General features: G+C 51.0%; 2 protein-coding genes across 2 annotated transcripts; both read right to left on the bottom strand.

Moving 5' to 3' along the window:
* Positions 1–3982: 3982 nt before the first annotated feature.
* LOC137677001 (olfactory receptor 14J1-like) lies at positions 3983–4918 on the bottom strand. The gene has a single exon (XM_068424193.1). The coding sequence runs from the start codon at positions 4916–4918 to the stop codon at positions 3983–3985; it is 936 nt and encodes a 311-aa protein (XP_068280294.1).
* A 12022-nt stretch (positions 4919–16940) lies between these two features.
* On the bottom strand, positions 16941–17993 carry LOC137677000 (olfactory receptor 14A16-like). Its single transcript, XM_068424192.1, has one exon. It carries the CDS (start codon positions 17991–17993, stop codon positions 16941–16943), a length of 1053 nt encoding a protein of 350 aa, XP_068280293.1.
* Positions 17994–18953: the final 960 nt, after the last annotated feature.

The following is an 18953-nucleotide window of genomic DNA, read 5'->3' as shown; positions in this document are numbered from 1 at the left end:
TAGAGAAGGAAGTCTGGACTTTACAGGATGCAAAGGTGATTGCGCATGAAGTAACTACTGTTCAAGCAGAGCGGTGCTATGAGTTGCAAGAAAATGTAGAGCAGTTGGTAGCGCATATTGCTAATAGACGAAGGGATAAATATGGAAATATTGAGAGTGAATCCTTGGACTCTGAGACTGAGTCTGAATTTGATCTGGACTTAAAAGGCAGGGAGGTGGTGGAAGCACGACCCCTCATACAAATGATGGGGCAGCAGGAACAAGCGGACGGGGGAGTGCAGGTCACACGTACTTACACTCCGGAAGAGTTAAGGGAATTTTTAGAGATCTGTCAGCAGAAGAGCGGGGAAGGCATACTGGCATGGATTTTGCAAGCCTGGGACAGTGAGGCTGCCTCTATTCATTTATTAGCAGGTGAAAAAGATTTATTAAGCCCTATAGCCCATGATGATCAGATACAGCGGGGATATGCTCAGTTGCAAAGTGTCAGGGGCCCTGATGGGTGAGCCATTATTGCACCTACACTGTATCAGTGTTTGTGTGCAGCAGTTTTAACAGCATATGCAGAACCTGTTGAATTAGTGTCATCCCTTGTAAGCTGGTGCACACTGGAAGAAGGTATTAATTTGGTGTGGCAGATGGGGATGGCTCATGCGTTAGTTATGGGATCTAATCCAGACAGTACACCCGTAACGAGAAGTATCAAAATGCAGTTCTTGAGAGGAGCGCCTGTCTCACTAAAGCCCCTCATTATATCATCAGTGACGAATGCTACGAGTAATACAGGCGCCCTAGCAGATACCTTAAGGGAAATTGGGGCTGTAATTTCAGGGCCATCTATTTGGGTGGTGAATAAAGGAAAGCCGGCAAAAGCAAAGGGGGTTACAGCACGGGTGACAAGAAAACAAATGTGGAGTGATCTTATACAAGACGGCATCCCACGATCAGAAATAGACGGGATCACAACATCAGAAATGTTCCGCAAATGACAAAAGTTAGCGTTTACGTGAAAAAGCCAACCACCCCAGCCCCACCACCAACTCCGTGCCCACCCTCCGCCCCTCCTGCCACCGCAATGCACGACACTACTTGGCAAATGAACAATAAAGTGGCTGTCTTGGGGCAGGGGGGGTGTTTACATGTATTAGCTCTGGTGAATACTGGAGCTGCAGTTACTGTATTGCGTAGTATTGTTAATAATAAAGATGCCACATCACAGATCTGTGGACTGGGGGGACATCTGACCCCCGCCCTCCAAGCTAAGGTGACCTTAACAATAGAAAATGCTACACCGTTTACTGCGACTGTGTTGATTGCCCCAATTAAAGAATATTTCTTGAGTATTGATATGTTGACAGGACAAACAATTGAAACTTTAAATGGTCGCTTCTGCTTTGGAACTTCGCAGGCAGGATTTGCTGTTCGGTCTATAACTGTCTTGCGTGCATTCCCAAAGTGGGATCCTGTTGTGCTGCCTGTGCCTGCCAAGGTGATAACAGTAAAAACAGTATCGTATTCTAGGGGGGGAGGAGGAAATTACCCAAACCAGATGGCACTTGGAGAATGACTGTATATTACAGAGAATTGAATAAAGTCCCCCACCCCCCCACCCCATGCAGTTACTGTACCAGACACGGTTACTCCTATAAAAAAAAAAAAAATCAGCAAAAGTTTACAACCCTGGAGAGTGGTCTATCACCACTCTATCACCTTGCTAATGCTTTCTTTTCGCTAGCCATTGCTTCGGAAAGCCAAGACCAGTTTGCCTTTACCTGGCAACAAAAACAATATACTTTCCAAGTTTTTGCCTCAGGGATACAAACACAGTCCCTCCATCTGCCACCAAATGATAGCAGCTGATGTTGCCCTATGGTCAGGTACTGTCACTGTTTATCATTATATTGATAATCTATTGATTATGGCAGAGTCACAACAAGAAATCGCAGCTCTGGAGAACGGAAAAGGCGGCACAGACTCTGAGATCGAGGATGCAAGGGCCTGAAGCCGAAGGGCCTACGTTTTGTTTTGTTTTGGTTTGGTTCGGTTTGGTTTGGTTTGTTTTTTTTTAATTGTTATTCTACTACCCTATTTAACTGCTGTAATGCAGGAGCCGGACAAGGCAGTTCAAGATAACAACAACCATTCCCTGTTTTCAGATCTGTGTTCAGAACTGACCTTCAACACATGTTTACTTCTTTCAAGCCTCAAAAGGCCCTGTGAACTGGTCTCAGCTCCTCTATCTTAGAAGCAAGCAAAAACTATTCTCAATGCAGTGTTCCCAAGCAAATCTTCTGCTCCCCAAGTAAAGCACAGCTGTTTGCAGGGTGAGTGTCTTCCACAGCAGCAGCTGCTGAATCACTGAAAGTGCATTTAAAGGACCAAGGCTGGGCAATAAAGATCAAAGAAAATACAGGGCCCTAGTACCACCATACAATTTTTGAGAATAGATTGGCATGTACTTCTCCTCTTATTTTATATCTTTTGTTGATATTGGATTCTCGAGTTCTTGTATTTCAGGCATCTTTGATGACCACCTGTACTTTATCTAGAGGAGATAGCATTGGAACGGTTTTATTGCTGTCACAAACCCAACATGGAATTGAAGTTCGATCTGAAAAAAGCACATGCCCTGGATACATTTCTGCAAGGCCAACACGTAAATACTTAGATTTTGTGTAACTAACTCATCTGCTTTTTATATTAAGGGAAGATCAACAGATGCAGATCTTTTAATGATGTGTTTCATTAGCATGCCAGTAGCTGTATTATACAATTATATTATGCTAAGTGATAGTGATATTAATGTTTTTCATTTGCTATTTTTTCCAAGTAGGTAACGACTATATGCCAATGAACATTACAACATTGTTTGACAATGGGCTATTTCCTCCTCCAACACCATAAATGCAACCTCAACATCACTGATGAACCAGCCAGCACAGAGGACAACATTCAACATCTCCAGGACTTACAGCATCCAATGGAACAATCTACTGATGGTGCCTGGCTGGCTGAGGGGTTTCATTCCCAGACAGGATGACTGGGACACTTGATTTACAGTATTATTCTATAGATATATATGTTTATTCCTTTTCCTATATGTATTTATTGCGTGCCTCTGTATATTACTCTGTTCTATACCCTGCAAGACCAAATGTGCACGTCCAGCTTTGTACTCCCCAGGAGAAGCGGTCTCTTGAGCGAGGGGGTGGAATGTGGGAATATAACGGAAGATTGGCGAGGAGGATCGTAAACACGCTCAAGTGACTTGCACCTGGGGTGCCGAAAAACACATATATCATACTAGTAACTGTTGTTTAGTCTTGTGTGCTGGACAAGTAGAGCATCTGCATTCAGATAACATAGGCCTGTGATAAGACTCGGGGCACCTAATTGTTCATACCTGAGATTCCTGCCCTGCTGTGAGGAGATCAAAGCACAGTGGAAAACTGCCGCCTGCAAGAAACCCCTATATACAGGCGAAAGCAGGAGGGCCGGACTCTCTCACTCTCTTTCTAGCAGGAACCGAGCTCCGCAGTGCCTGCATCCCCGCTTGCGTGCCTTTGCCCCGGGTGCTGCTTCGGAGATCCCCCAGTTTGCGAGGTAACGGGAATAAATTTGCTCTTTGCATTTTATCCGTGGTCTTGTGGCTGTTCCTGTGTCCTGCCTGTGTCGGCTCACACAGGGGGCAATCTCTTCAGCCTGTTCCTGACTTCAGCTTTGAAAGAAGAGCCCAATTTCCAAACACCAGCACTGAGGGAATCCCTTTTATCACAGCGATGTGACATGGAGGGCCAGATGTACCATCATGCCAGACGCATACACAAATGCCTCTTGGTCAGACAGGCTGGGTTCATGCCTTTGGGGAAGTGGAGTGGATGCAGACATTGCTGGACAAACATGGTTATCACAGATACAATGCCCAAAGCACAGGAGGTTTCAGAGATGAGTTGGAAATCACTTGTGAAGAGACATGGGCAGCTTATGGCTGCTGAGAGACAAGAGGCTGAATCTGCTTCTTCAGTGCATCCTTGAGCTCCTTGTTCCTCATGCTGTAGATGAGGGGGTTCACTGCTGGAGGCAACACTGAGTACAGAACTGCCATTAACAGATCCAGCGATGGGGAGGAGATGGAGGGGGGCTTCAGGTAGGCAAAAACAGTAGTGCTGACAAACAGGGAGACCACGGCCAGGTGAGGGAGGCATGTGGAAAAGGCTTTGTGCCGTCCCTGCTCAGAGGGGATCCTCATCATGGCCTTGAAGATCTGTACATAGGACAGCACAATGAAAACAAAACACCCAAATCCTAAACAGACACTAACCCCAAGAAGCCCAACCTCCCTGAGGTAGGCATCTGAGCAGGAGAGCTTGAGGATCTGTGGGGTTTCACAGAAGAACTGGTCCACAGCATTGCCCTTGCAAAGTGGTAGTGAAAATGTATTGGCCGTGTGCAGCAGAGCATTGAGAAACCCACTGCCCCAGGCAGCTGCTGCCATGTGGACACAAGCTCTGGTGCCCAGGAGGGTCCCGTAGTGCAGGGGTTTGTAGATGGCAATGTAGCGGTCATAGGCCATGACGGTGAGAAGAGAATACTCTGCTCCAAGCAAGGAGGAAAACAGAAAGAGCTGAGCAGCACATCCCGCATAGGAAATTACCCTGGTGTCCCAGAGGGAATTGGCCATGTCTTTGGGGAGAATGGTTGAGATGGAGCTCAGGTCGAGGAGGGAGAGGTTGAGGAGGAAGAAGTACATGGGGGTGTGGAGGCGGTGGTCACAGGCTATGGCAGTGATGATGAGGCCGTTTCCCAGGAGGGCAGCCAGATAGATGCCCAGGAAGAGCCAGAAGTGCAAGAGCTGCAGCTCCCGTGTGTCTGCGAATGCCAGGAGGAGGAACTGGGTGACAGAGCTTCCGTTGGACATCTGCTTCCTCTCAGCATGGAGCACTGTTCAGAAAGAAAAAGTCAGTGACAAGTTAGGCTGGCCTTCTCGGAGCAGTCAAAGCCCTTTCTCCGAGACCTGCACCCGCTGCTACATGCCACTCCCTTTTCCTTTTCTAGGAGACTTTCCTTCAGCTTCATGGCTGGAGCTCTGGTTAGTGCTGGCCGAGTGTGCCATGGGGAGCATGGGCTCTGCCCACTGGCTGCCAAGGAATCAGCCCTGCTCTGCAGCAGTGGGTTCATGGGAACAGTGCGGGCAGGGGCCAGTCCTGGTGTTTGACTTTGTCAGACAAAAGTGCTCTTACGCAGAAGGGCTTGTCAGCATCTGCTCTCCCAGTGCTAAGGAAGGGGGATGACAGAACGCAGTTTGAGAGGGTTTTCTGCTGCGCTCAGGGAGAACGGAGTGAGTCCTGTGAGGCAAGAGGATTGGCTGTGGCTTAGTGCAGAGTGAGAGGAGCTGGTCTGTCCCTCTGTCTTGTTCCCAGCTGCCTTGGGCTTGAGCCTTTCCTAGATCAATGGCGATTACACTCCCATGTTAGCCTGAAAAGCCACCAGACACTGCTGAGAGAAGAGGGATCCACTGCAGACCATGAAATGGCTCACTCTTTCTCAAAGTCTCAGCACTCCACTTCTAGCCAAGGATGCACATGGCTCATAATGTCCCCTGGAAACAACATCCAGCTTGGATGGACACCCCAAGGAGAGAGCCAAGAGTCCTAAACGTGGCAACTTCTTAAGGGAGAGTCTGCTCATTCCCCAGCCCCACAGACTGCATTGCAGAAAGCTTCACAGCTAAGAGGAAAGCTGGGACACCTCCTTGCTGTGGACACATCTGCATAGGAGGACCCACAAAGTCTGTGCCTGACTCTGCAGCTGAAACTCCCATCCCCAGAGAGCCTATAACAATACCAAGAGCATCTGAGCAAGGCAAGGAGAGAGACAGACGGGCACTCAGGAAAGCCTTTCCCTTACCCAGCTCTGCACACCACCTCCCAGACAACAACAATGCAGGACTGTCGACCTCAGTCCCTGGTCAGTGGGAAATGGGCACATGGCAGGAAAGATGCACTTCATCTCTCCTTTGGTCTGCTGGACATGGAGGTGGCTAATGTCCTAGACCCCTGGGCAGGGAATTCTGCTGGTTGGGACAGGAGACAAGAGGTGTGCTGCTCAGGGAAGGAGTCTGCGCTGGAGGGCATGGCCAGGAGGTGCCCATATCTCCCTCCCATGCAACAGGGTTTCCCTTAGCAATTCCCTCCCTCCCTGCACCCGTCCCTGACAGGAGTTGTTTCTCTTCCCCACCAGTGCTCACAGACCCCAGCCCAGCCCCTGTGTGCACAGCTCTGCCCTGCAGCCTCTCCACGTGTACAGGGATAAAGAACAGGTCACACAAACCCTGATGAAAGTGGAAAGGTGATGCTGGTTTTATCTGTAGGCTGGTGGGGGGTGAAGGCACTTGCTGAGGTTCGTAGTAAACTTCAGTATGATGGTTTAAGTGTCTCAGCCCCTGCTGTAACCTGCACAGCTGAGTTTCCATTCCCACCAAGCTGAACCAGCGAAAAGTGGAGGCACAGATCTAGGAAAGCACAGGCTCAAGCAGGAAACCCCTGCCCTGAACATACTCACGAAAAGTCCGCTGGGAAATGACCTGAGAATCAGCTGGAGCTGTGAGCAGTCATAACCCACAGGTCACTCTCTTAACAGCAGAAGGACTCTGCCCTGTCCTACCAGGTATCGCTCCTTCCACCCACTGCTCCCTGGGCAGGCTGAGTGCTGACCCTGGCAGGTGGCAGAGTCCCTGGCCCAGCACACAGCTGCTGGGGTGCAGGGACCCTGCTCTGAAGGACAGCCCTGGGCACCTCTAGCTGCACACTCTGACTTCCCACCCCTGCAGCTGTCCCCAGGAGAAGACACCGTCATGCCCTGTCCCTCTGGCAGTGCAGCAGGGAAGCCCTGCTCTGGAGCATGTTCTTCTCCTCTACAACAGAGATACTGTGAGAGACATCCTGACAGATCCTGTAAACTGTGGGATGCACCAGCTTCAGGTAATCCCACCAGCAACTACCCCTGCATTGTCCTGCAGCCAGAGACTTACCAGGTCGAGGGCTGTGAAGATTTCTCCCCCAGTGAGCTCTCAGCACCCTCCCACCCCACACTGCCTTTAACCTCTCTCTGCCTGGCTCCTCTCCCCTCGCTGCCTGCAGGCAGTGCCCTCAGCCCTGCTGTGCTCTGCAGAGGAGCTGCTCCTGGGCAGAGCTGTCTCTCTGCAGTGCTGCCCACTTGCCATGAGCTCCCTCCACCCCAGGAGCCCAGCCCAGCTCAGCAGCAGAGGGACCAGCCCAAGGTGTCTCTTCCTCTGTCCCCTGTGGGCTCCCTCCAGGTGTCCCTGGGGCTCCAGGGGAACCTGCTGTGACACAGGCTGAAGCAATCACTGATGTTCCCTCCCTCAGCTGGGGAGCGATATTTCTTTCCAACAGTGACATTTCTCCTATCAGGAAAAGAGTTAGCTCCAAGAACCAGCTTTTCTTGGCCCATCTTTATGCAGGACAGCCAGACCAGGACAGGTAGGGATCTCCTTTACCCCTGCTGAGGGAAGGAATTAAGCTGCATCAATTGGTGCATCTCATCCTGGGTTTGTAGTCCTGCAGCTTGAAGGGGATTCAGTTTACCCTCAGGCCTGCCATGAACTCACAGGTGGTGGGATCCCTCTTGCCTCACTTCAGGTGTGCAAAAAATAGGCACCTGCCTGTGAGTTCCTTTTCTAAGCTCCAATAATAATTAGTGGAGATGGAGGCCAGTAGTGAGCTGCTCAGGTGCAAATGTCTGGTGACATGTGAGAAGGATTGAAAGCAGCCTCATGAAGAAGCTCAACATGAGCCAGCAATGTGCACTTGCAGCCCAGAGCCAACTGTATCCTGGGCTGCATTAGAAGCAGTGATGGCAGCACATCGAGGGAGGTGATTCTGCCCCTCTACTCCTCTCTTGTGAGACCCCACCTAGAGTACTGCATCCAGCTCCGTGTACCCAACAGAAGAAGGACACGGAGCTTTTGGAACGAGTACAGAGGAGGGCCACGAAGATGATCAGAGGGCTGGAGCACCTCTCTTATGAAGAGACTCTGAGAGAGTTGGGGCTGTTCAGCCTGGAGAAGAGAAGGCTCTGGGGAGACCTTCTAGGAGCCTTCCAGTACCTGAAGGGGACCTACAGGAAAGCGGGAGAGAGACTTTTTACAAGGGCATGTAGTGATAGGACAAGGGGTAACAATTTTAAACTGAAAGAGGGTAGAGTTATATTAGATATTAGGAAGAAATTCTTTGCTGTGAGGGTAGTGAGACACTGGCATAGGTTGCCCAGATGAGCTGTGGATGCCCCTTCCTTGGAAGTGTTCAAGGCCAGGTTGGATGGGGTTTTGAGCAACCTGGTCTAGTGGAAGGTGTCCCTGCCCATGGCAGGGTGTTGGAACTAGGTGATCTGGAGAATTTTCCTACACTTGGCATTGCTCACCATCACATCCCACTGCCTCCAGGAAGAGCCCTGACCCACATGTGAGGGACAAGACCTGCCTTCCCAGGGCCTGAGGGTCAGGGCTTGGCCTTTCTGCTTCATCAAACAAACCAAGGGTTTTCTCAGCATTACAGCCACCTGCACAGGGCCTTTGCCTACCTGCAATCACAGCCTCCAATTATCTGCTCTAATGAGTCCTTGGGGAGGCTTTGTCAGTAATGGCCCCCAGTGGGGCCCATTAATACTTCCAGGTACTTTGAGTTTTGCTTCTGACTTCTTGAGCAGTTTTTTCAATCTTCTCTCAGTACCTGAGGTTCAGGGAGGCAGCATCCAATACACCTTGTGGCTCGTTAAAATACAGAAAGCCCTAACAAGCCATGTCTCTTCCTCTAATTTTCTTCAAGTCTTCAACACTTGTACAGCTAATTAGAGAGGTTTCATAGTGTAGTTAAGGAGGAATATTTCAAAGTGCATCTAATAAAAATGATTTATTTTATTTTAAAGGATATTTTTTATTATTTTTCAGTTTAAAGAAGAGTTGATAGAAGCATTCTCCTAGCAGCTTGGAAGAGAGTCCCTTGAGGTCTGACACTGTGTGGACAACTTTGCTCCTCACTTCCCCAACCCCACCATTTCTGTCATTGGTCACCTGGGACTTAGGTCACTGTTCCTTACATCAGACTTCACTGGAGTCTGCAGCTGGATGTTACAGCTCCATTGCACCACCTCCCACTTGCTCTCCTTGGAGAACTGGCCGCACAAAGGCACAGAAGAATTTTTCTTATTTGCAAGGAAAAATCCTAAAGCATGATAAAATTTCATAAACAATAAAAGAGACTCTGTAACCATATGCTGAGTACAAGCTGCCTTTAATGAGGTCACCTTTCTAAAAAGGATAATCTTAGGAGAAATATTTTAGGGAGGTAGTTAACAAAGGATAGATATAAACATAAGGAGACAATTAGACTGTTGAAAGACAGGAAATCTCTTAACTAGCTGAACCTCAAAACAGCAGCAGCTGGCAAGTTGAGAGGAACCTGAAGGAACAACTCATAGAATCATGGAATCATAGTAGATCTGAAATTGGTTAAACAGGACTCTTTGAATCCATGTTGACTGTGCCTGATGATTACATTGTCCTTTAAGTGCATTTCAATAGCACCCAGGATCATCAAAACATAGAATATCTCAAGTTGGAAGGGACCCATAAGGATCATCGAGGCTAATACCCTGCTCCTCAAAGGACTACCTAAAACTAAACCATATGACTAAGAGCATCGTCCAGATGGTCCTTGAACTCTGACAGGCTTGGTGCCATGACCACTTCTGTGGGGAGCCAGTTCCAGTGACCGACCACCTTCTCAGTGAAGAACCTTTTCCTAATGTCCAATCTGAAGTTCATTTGATGCAGCCTCATTCCATTTCCTTGTGTCCCATTCCTAGTAGCCAGAGAGAGATCAGCACCTCCCCCTCCACTGCACCCTTTGAGGAATTTATAGACTGCATTGAGGTCACCCCTCAGCCTTCACTTCTCCAAGCTGAAGAAAAACAGTGACCTCAGCCACTCCTCTTAAGTCTTGTTCTCGAGGCCTCTCATCATGTTGGTCACCCTCCTCAGGACACATTCTCATAGTCTGATGTCCTCCTTTTATTGAGGTGTCAAAAACTGCACACAGTACTCGAGGTGGGGCTGCGCCAGTGCAGCGTGGAGTTGGACAATCACCTTCCACGACTGAATAGCTGTGCTGTGCTTGATGCACCCCAGGACATGGTTGGCCCTTTTGGCTGCCAGGGAAAACTCTTAGCTTGTATTCAACTTGCCATCAACCCAAACCTCCAGATCTCTTTCTGCAGGGCTGCTCTCCTGCCTCTTGTCCCACAGTTTGTACGTATAACCAGGATTACCTCATCCCAGGTGGAGAAACTGGCACTTGCTCACATTACATTCCATTACAGTTGGTGTTTGCCCATCTCTCCAGTGTGTCCACACCTCTCTGTATGGCCTCTCTACACTCAAGGGAGTCCACAGCTCCTCCTAGTTTAGTATTGTCAGCAAACTTAATGTACGTTTGATTCCTGCATCCAGATCATTTATAAAACTGTAAAGAGCACATGCCCTAAAACTGAGCCCTGGGGAACCCCACTGGTGACTGGCCGCCAGCCTGATATAACCCCGGTTACAACAACCCTTTGGACCCAACCTGTCAGCCAGTTGCTCCCCCAGCGTATGACGGAGTTGTCTGGCTGTGGGCTGGAGAGTTTATCCAGAAGGATACTGTGAGAGACAGTATCAAAAGCTTTCCTAAAATCCCCAAACACCACATCTACGGGCTTCCCTTGCTCAACTAAAAGGGTGACCCTGTCATAAAAGGAAATTAAGTTGCTTAAGCAGGACTTTCCCCTCATGAAACCATGCTGCCTATGATGAATGACTGTGTCCCGTTCTGGGCTCCCCAGTACAAGAGAGAGATGGAGCAACAGGAGATAGTCCAGCGAAGGGTCACAAAGGGCATCTCTCATATGAGGGTAGCTTGAGAGAAGTGGGACGGTTCGACGTGGGGAAGAGAAGACACTTTGTGCCTGTATCTACTCCAGTGTAGGTATATCCACAGGCCACAGTCCTTCAGAGCTGTACCTGCTCCGGTGTGGGTGACTCGTCACAGTCCCTACAGGGGTGTACATGTTCTGGCTTGGGCTTATTGAAAGGCAACTGCCCCCTCAGATGATGTACCTCCAGTGTGAACTTATCCACAGGTCACCATCCATTTGACTCCAATTCACACAGGAGTGTTAGTGAGTTCCCTCACTGCCCCCAAGCCTACTCGCTGGCAGGATTAGAGTGAAAAGAAGAAGAGCCAGTGAGGTGAGGTGCCCTGTGGGACTTCAGACTTACAAACAAGGAATGGTCAGGGATGTAACACTCAGGGGGGTAGAGCGTAGGACCCTGAGAGGAGGGAACAAGGCCAAGAGTAGGACTTCAGGAGAGCAGGCTTTAGCCTTCTATGCAACCTGCTTTGAATAATCCCCCATGGGATATGGCCCTGCAGGGGAGACGGGTGCAGAGAGCTGATGGCTAAGGATCTCCTCTTCAAGCTCCAGAACGGTCCACCCTGAAATGCAGAAAGTCCAGAGAAGGTGACAGGAGGCTGGCATGGATGAGAAAGGAGCTACTGACAAGAAACAAGCATGAGAAGGAAGCACAGAGAAGGTGGAAGGTGGCTGCCTGCCAGCCTCAATGGTTCTGTGCTGCTGTGCTGGCAAGAGCCATTTGTGTGTGTGTTTGTCTGTGCATGGGAGAAACGGGGGGATGAGGGGATCCTGGGACCAGCTCCAAGAGATACGGAGGGTCTAAGACCAGCTTCTGGAGCTCTGTGTGTCTTTAGAGGTCTACATTTTCCACTAATACAGCCTTGCATACAAACATCCAACTCTCATTTACCCTTTCTCCGCTGACCCTGGTGTTGCTTGCTTTGTCCCCTCCTTTGGTGTTTTGGAGATTGTGTTCAGGGCAATTGCTACCTGGGTCTGCAGTGCCTTGCAACTCCTCATGCTGTTATCTCATGAGAGACACCACAATCAGGGTGAGCCATCTGCACACAGGCATTGCCAGTTGACCAAATGGAGCTTCAGTCCAGGGGAACCTTGAGAAACTCCAGGATTTGACCAACAGAAACCTCTTGAACTTTTACAAGAAGTGGCCAGTCCTCATTGGGGGAAAGAATAACCTTGTACATCAAGGCAGGCTGGAACCTGAAGTGCTGAGGAGTGATCCTGAGGAGAAGGAGCTGAGTACTAGGTTGGACGGCATCTGAGCCAGTGGTGCATGCTCACCATGAACCAGGCCAGCTGCAGAAGGGGCTGCATTAGGGTGAGCATGACCCCTCAGAGCAGGGGAATTATTATCCCCCTCAACACAGCACTGCCAGGGATCCCTACACAAGGGTTTGTCCCGGTGATCAGCTCCCCATTTTGGAGGCCTGATGAGGACCTGGAGAGTGGGCAGAGGAGGTCTAGCAAGGTGGGGATTGGAGCTGCAAGAATATGCCCTGTGTGGAGGGGCTGAGAGACCTGGGCTTTAGCCCTTTTACCCATTGGTGCAGAGGCTCAAGGCAGTACAGGATTAGCCTGAGAGTGCTTGAGGGGTTTTTTCCAACATGGTGGAGCTTTCCTGAAAGTTTGGAACCAGCACGAGAAAGAAAAAAATGCCACAAAGTGCAGCTTGGGAGGTTGAGAGTGGTCATGAGGAGAAAGAAATATCACTGCAAGTGCAGTGCTGTGATACAACGGGGCACACAGAAAGAGTCTGGTTTAGGCAGAGCTTTTAGGCTTCCTTCTTGTGCCTGAGTTTATCCAGGAGCTCCTTGTTCATCCGTGCAGGCCTCCTGGCGTGTTTGCCTGCCTTCCTCTGTGTAGGGATGCATCGCTCCCAGAGCACTGGGAGCACTGGTGCTACGGCGAACACTGGGAGCACTGATGTTCTTTGGCCCACTGGTGTTACTGGGTACGTTGGAGTTACTTGGTGCACTGGTGTTACTGGGAGCCCTCATAATACGGGGCAGACTGGTATTACTGGGTGCCCTGGGATTACGCCAGACTGGAAGCACTGGTGTTACTAGGAGCGCTGGCGTTACTGGGCACATTGGTTTTACTGGGAGTCCTGGTGTTACTGGGAGCACTGGGGTTACTGGGCAACACGGTCTTACTAAACACCCTGGTGTTACTGGGAGCACTGGTGATATTGGGTGCACTGGGGTTTCTGGGGGTGCTGTTGTTACTAGGTGCGCTGGTGTTACTGGGAACACTGGGAGCCCTGTGAGTACTGGGGTTACTTGGAACACTGGTGTTACTGGGAGTACAGGGAGCACCGGGGTTATATGGAGCATTGGCGATCCCCCGGGGCACTCAGGCCACCACCGTGGGGGTCCGGCCCCAGAGCATTCAGGCTACCACCTTAGGGGTCCAGCCACAGAGTGGCCCCACCCTCAGGGTTCAGCCATGGACCCGCAGGCTTTCAGGCCAGCACCCTAGGGGTCTATCCAGGGACCGACGGGCACTCAGGCCACCACCGTGTGGGACCCCGGGGGCAATAAGGCCACCACCATGGGGGTCCAGCCATGGAGTGGCCCCACCGTGGGGATCTAGTCACAGACCTGCGGGCAATCAGGCCACCACCGTGGGGGATCCCCGGAGCATTCAGGTCACAACGTGTGGGTCAAGCCACCCACCTGCAGGCACTCAGGCCACCACCATGGGGAACCCCCATGGCACTCAGGCCACCACCTTGGGGGTCCAGCCACGGGCTCCTGGGAACTCAGGCCACTACCGTGGGGGACCCCTGGGGCCCTCAGGCCTCTACTGTGTGTGTGCAGACATGAAGTGGCCCCACCCTTGGGGTCCAGCCACAGACCTGCAGGCAGTCAGGCCAGCACCATTGAGGACCCCTGGCCACTCAAGCCACCACCGTAGGGGTCGAGCCACGTAGTGGCCCCACCCTCGGGGTCCAACCACGGACACGCGGGCACTCAGGCCACCACCATGGGGGTCCAGGCACGGACCCATGGGCACTCAGGCCACCACTGTGGGGGTCCAGCAACTGAGTTGCCCCACCATGGGGGTCCATCCTCGGACCAGCGGGCACTCAGACTTCCATCGTGGGGGACCCCCGGAGCATTCAGACCACCATTACTGGGGACCCCCTAGAACTCTGGCCACAACTGTGGGGGTCCAGCCACAGACCCACGGGCAATCAGGACACCACATGCAGCACTACAGGCTGGGGGAAGAGTGGTTAGAGAGCGGCCCGGTAGAAAGAGACCTAGGGGTGCTGATCGACAGACAGCTAAACGTGAGCCAGCAGTGTGCCCAGGTGGTCAAGAAGGCCAATGGCATCCTGGCCTCTATTAGGAATAGTGTAGCCAGCCGGTCTGGGGAAGTGATCGTCCCTCTGTACTTGGCACTGGTGAGGCCGCACCTTGAATCCTGTGTCCAGTTGTGGGCCCCGCACTTCAAGAAGGATGTTGAGGTGTTGGAGTGAGTCCAGAGGAGGGCGACCAAGCTGGTGAAGGGTCTGGAGGGTCTGACCTACAAGGAATGGCTGAGGGAGCTGGGGGTGTTTAGCCTGGAGAAGAGGAGGCTCAGAGGTGACCTTATTGCAGTCTACAACTACCTGAAGGGAAGTTGTAGTGAAGTGGGAGTCGGCCTCTTCTCCCGGGCAACTAGTGATAGGACAAGAGGACACAGCCTCAAGCTTGGCCAGGGGAGGTTCAGGTTGGACATTAGGAAGAATTTCTTCTCAGAAAGGGTCGTTAGATATTGGAAGGGGCTGCCCAGGGAGGTGGTGGAGTCACCATCTCTGAATGTGTTTAAGAAAAGACTGGACATGGCACTTAGTGCCATGGTCTAGTTGACAGGGTGGTGTCAGGGCAACGGTTGGACTCGATGATCCCAGAGGGCTCTTCCAACCTTCTTGATTCTGTGCTTCTGTGATTCTGTAGGCGTGCTGGGAGCACTGGTGTTGCTTGGCCCACTGGTGTTACCGGGAGCCCTGGTGTTACTGGGCGCACTGAGGTAGTTCAAGGCTGCCACCCAGCTTTGCATCGTCCATAAAGCAGCTGAAAGTGTGCTCTGTCACATCATACAGGGGGATAAAAAAGATGTTCAACAGTGATGGCTCAAGTGCTGGAAACTGAGGGATTCCACTAGTAACTGGCTGCAAGAAGGACTTTGTATCGCTGATGACATAGTCCAGCCACCTTCCCACGCAGAGTTCACTTCTTCAGACCAGAAGCACCACTGTGCCTATAAGGACACCATGGGACACCGTGTCTAAGGCCTTGCAAAACTCCATGCACACAACATGACTTTGGTTCCCCTGCCCATTTTGGTTCAGCAATCCCTTTCTTGTCCTTCAAGTACCTGGAAATGGCTGTAGGAGGACATGTCCCATCCCCTTCCCAGGGTTGAAGGCAGTCTGACAGACCTGTAATTTCCCCAATTCTCATTCCTGCCCTTCTTGAAGATGGATTTGACGTCTGCCTTTCCAGGGACCCCAGAACCTCTCTCATTGCTCTGGCACTTTTGAGAGCACAATCCAGAATCACAGGCAAGGGTGACATAGCAGACAGGAGCACTTGCAATGCCCCTGTCCAAGGCAGCTGAGATGAATCTCACTGGGCCAGTGGGGTTTGTTGCTGGAGTCACACACAGAAATGTCAGGGTTCTCTCAGGCATCCACATCTGAGCCGGCCTCATGGACACCTTATGCACCCAGGGATGTTCAGAGACAGAGTCTGTCCCTTTTACACAAGGCGGCAGGAGTCATAGTGTCTCCCTGGCCTCCTGCTGCCACTCCCAGAGGATGGGAGACACCACAGCCCTGTGCTGTATTGCCCTGCTCTACACTCATCAGAGATGCCCACCATCATGAGGAAAGGACACAGGGATCTCAGTTCAAGTAAGCACATCCCAGTGCTGCATTCAGGCAGTCTCCCATGGGATGTTACTCCCAATGTGAAGTCACCTCCACATACTTTCTGTCCCACCGGGCTTCACGGAACTCCAAGAAAGAGCTGTTTGTGTTTATTAGGGTTCATCTCAACTCATGCACATGATGTGCATGCTTACATCTCATCTGTATACTGCAAACATGGACTTTGGACATCCTTACTTGATGTCCTTCCATGGAGGGACAAAGAAACTCTCCAAGCTGGGGTGAGATGCCACTGCTGGGAATGGTGGTTGTGAGGGGCCAGTCCATGATTATTGCCCTGGGGAAGCTTCCTTGGGGTGTCCAGTGCACACCGGCACAGAGCAGACACTGCTCTGCTGGTCCTTCAGGTCTCTAGTAGGAGGCCAGGCTGTGTAAGGACACTGCTGCATGCCCCAACCCTGCACACCCACACTGTTTTGGTATACACTGGTGTTTTCATCTGTGTGCCACTTTCTTGGACATGTTCTTCAGAGAATCTTTGGAAGAAGAACTAAGTTTTCAGGCACTGTACTGAGGAGATCACCTTTCTTTATAGAAAGGCTGTTATGGAGGCCATCTATGTCTCAGAGGTGCCCATTGCCTGTCCCTGCCTGTGGTCACAGGACTACCATGCAGCACAACTGTGACCAAGCTGCCACAGCACTCAGGCCTTTACACCAACACAAGGGATCAGAGAGTGTGGAAGTGGAAAGAGAACAGCTCTGGAATATCAAATGCTGATGATCCCTGGCAGTGCTGCCATGCCAGGACTCTTTTCCCCTCCACCCATGCACACAGGAACTGTCCCTGCAGCTCCAAAAAGGCTTTGGAGGAAGGATCTCAGGAAAGAAACGATCACTACATGTCCCTTTATTTTGTTTAAACACACAGAGAGCACGGCTCCTCATTTCCACAGCCACAAAAGAAAAGCAGACAGTGAAATAGAAAGGGGATGACAACATTATCACAAGTAAAAAACTACCACCACCATGAAAAAAACAAAAAAGACAGTCTGGACCTGTAATGAGTTACATTATAATTTCTTTGCAGAAGATGAAGGGCATTTTAATGCTTCAGAAAAACACCCAGTCATCAGTTTCCACAGGGCATCCTTGATTTCCTTGTTCCTCATGCTGTAGATGAGGGGGTTCACTGCTGGAGGCACCACTGAGTACAGAACTGCAACCACCAGATCCAGGGATCGGGAGGAGATGGAGGGGGGCTTCAGGTAGGCAAACGTGCCAGTGCTGATAAACAGGGAGACCACGGCCAGGTGAGGGAGGCACGTGGAAAAGGCTTTGTGCCGTCCCTGCTGAGAAGGGATCCTCAGCACGGCCCTGAAGATCTGCACATAGGACAGCACAATGAAAACAAAACACATTAAAGCTAAACAGACACTAACCACAAGAAGCGCAACCTCCCTGAGGTAGGCATCTGAGCAGGAGAGCTTGAGGATGTGGGGGATTTCACAGAAGAACTGGTCCAGGGCATTGCCATGGCAGAGGGGTAGTGAAAATGTATTGGCCGTGTGCAGCACAGCATTGAGAAACGCAGTTCCCCAGGCAGCTGCTGCCATGTGGACACAAGCTCTGCTGCCCAGGAGGGTCCCATAGTGCAGGGGTTTGCAAATGGCAACATAGCGGTCATAGGCCATGACAGTGAGAAGGGAATACTCGGCTGTCATCAAAAAGAAAATGAAAAAAACCTGTGCAGTACATCCTGTATAGGAGATGGCCCTGCTGTCCCACAGGGAATTGGCCATGGATTTGGGGACAGTGGTAGAGATGGAGCCCAGGTCAAGGAGAGAGAGGTTGAGGAGGAAGAAGTACATGGGAGTGTGGAGGCGGTGGTTGCAGGCTACAGCGGTGATGATGAGTCCATTTCCCAGGAGGGCAGCCAGGTAGATGCCCAGGAAGAGCCAGAAGTGCAAGAGCTGTAGCTCCTGCGTGTCTGAAAATACCAGGAGGAGGAACTTGGTGATGGAGCTGCTGTTGGACATTTGCTGCCTCTGGGCATGGGGACCTGCCGTAGGAGAAAAAGAGAGTGACAACTTAGGGGAGAAATCTCTAAGCAAAATCAAAGCCATTTCCCACAGTTTCCCCCCATGTAACACACACAGACATTCTTTTGATTTTCTAGGAGACCTTCCTTCAGCTCCGTGGCTGGAGTCGTGGTTGGTGCTGGCCGCGTGTGCGAAGAAGAGCAGGGCAGTTGCCCATGGGCTCTCAATCATCAGCCCTGCTCTGCAGAAGTGGGTAGGGGCAGGGAACAGTCCTCGTGGTCGATTTTGTCCTATGAAACTGCTGTTAATGGCCTGTCAGCATCTGCACCCCCAGAGCTAAGGAACAGGGAGAGCAGAAGGCAGTTTGAGAGTTCTAGGTTCATTTACAGCTCCCCCTCGATCTCACTTGAGGGGTATTCTTGGATGTCAGAAACCCTCAGCATTTCTGCTGCAGTCAGGGAGAACAGAGCGAGTCCTGCGAGGCAAGAGGATTGCCTGTGGCTTAGTGCAGAGTGAGGGGAGATGGTCTGTCTCTCCATCAAGTTCCCAGTTTCTCTGGGCTTGCACCTTTCTCACATGGAGGGTTATCACACTCCCATATTATCCTGAAAAATAACCAGACGCTGCTGAGAGCAGAGGGATCCACTGCAGACCACTAAATGTCTCACCCTTTCTCAAGGTCTCAGCACCCCACTTCCAGCCCACGACACTCATGCCTTATTTCACCAACCCAACAGCATTGCCTCAGTTGCAGAGGCTTTGCATTCTCCATGGGGCTTTAAGATAAAACAGAGGTGCTGTGAGATAGGTTTGCATCCTTGAGGGCAGCTCACAGCTTGGAAGGACATCTCAAGGGGACAGCCAAGTGTCCTAACAAGGGCATCTCAGTAGGAGTCAGCTCATATCCCAGCCCCACACACTGTATTGACCAGATCCCACAAGTGAGATGAAAGCTGGGACACTTGTTCCCATGGACACACCTGCACGAAAGGACCCACAAGATCAGGGTGTGACTCTGCAGCTGAACCTCCACCTTCCCAGAGA

This window comes from Nyctibius grandis (assembly GCF_013368605.1).
Source record: "Nyctibius grandis isolate bNycGra1 chromosome 34 unlocalized genomic scaffold, bNycGra1.pri SUPER_34_unloc_1, whole genome shotgun sequence".
Classification (NCBI taxonomy): Eukaryota; Metazoa; Chordata; class Aves; order Nyctibiiformes; family Nyctibiidae; genus Nyctibius; species Nyctibius grandis.
The sequence above is the reverse complement of the archived record's forward strand: the minus strand, read 5'-3'. Positions and strand labels throughout refer to the sequence as shown.

Bases quoted from the DNA above. Each gene is read 5' to 3' on its own strand.
- LOC137677001 (XM_068424193.1), bottom strand. From the start codon at position 4,918: ATGTCCAACGGAAGCTCTGTCACCCAGTTCCTCCTCCTGGCATTCGCA.
- LOC137677000 (XM_068424192.1), bottom strand. From the start codon at position 17,993: ATGGCTTTGATTTTGCTTAGAGATTTCTCCCCTAAGTTGTCACTCTCT.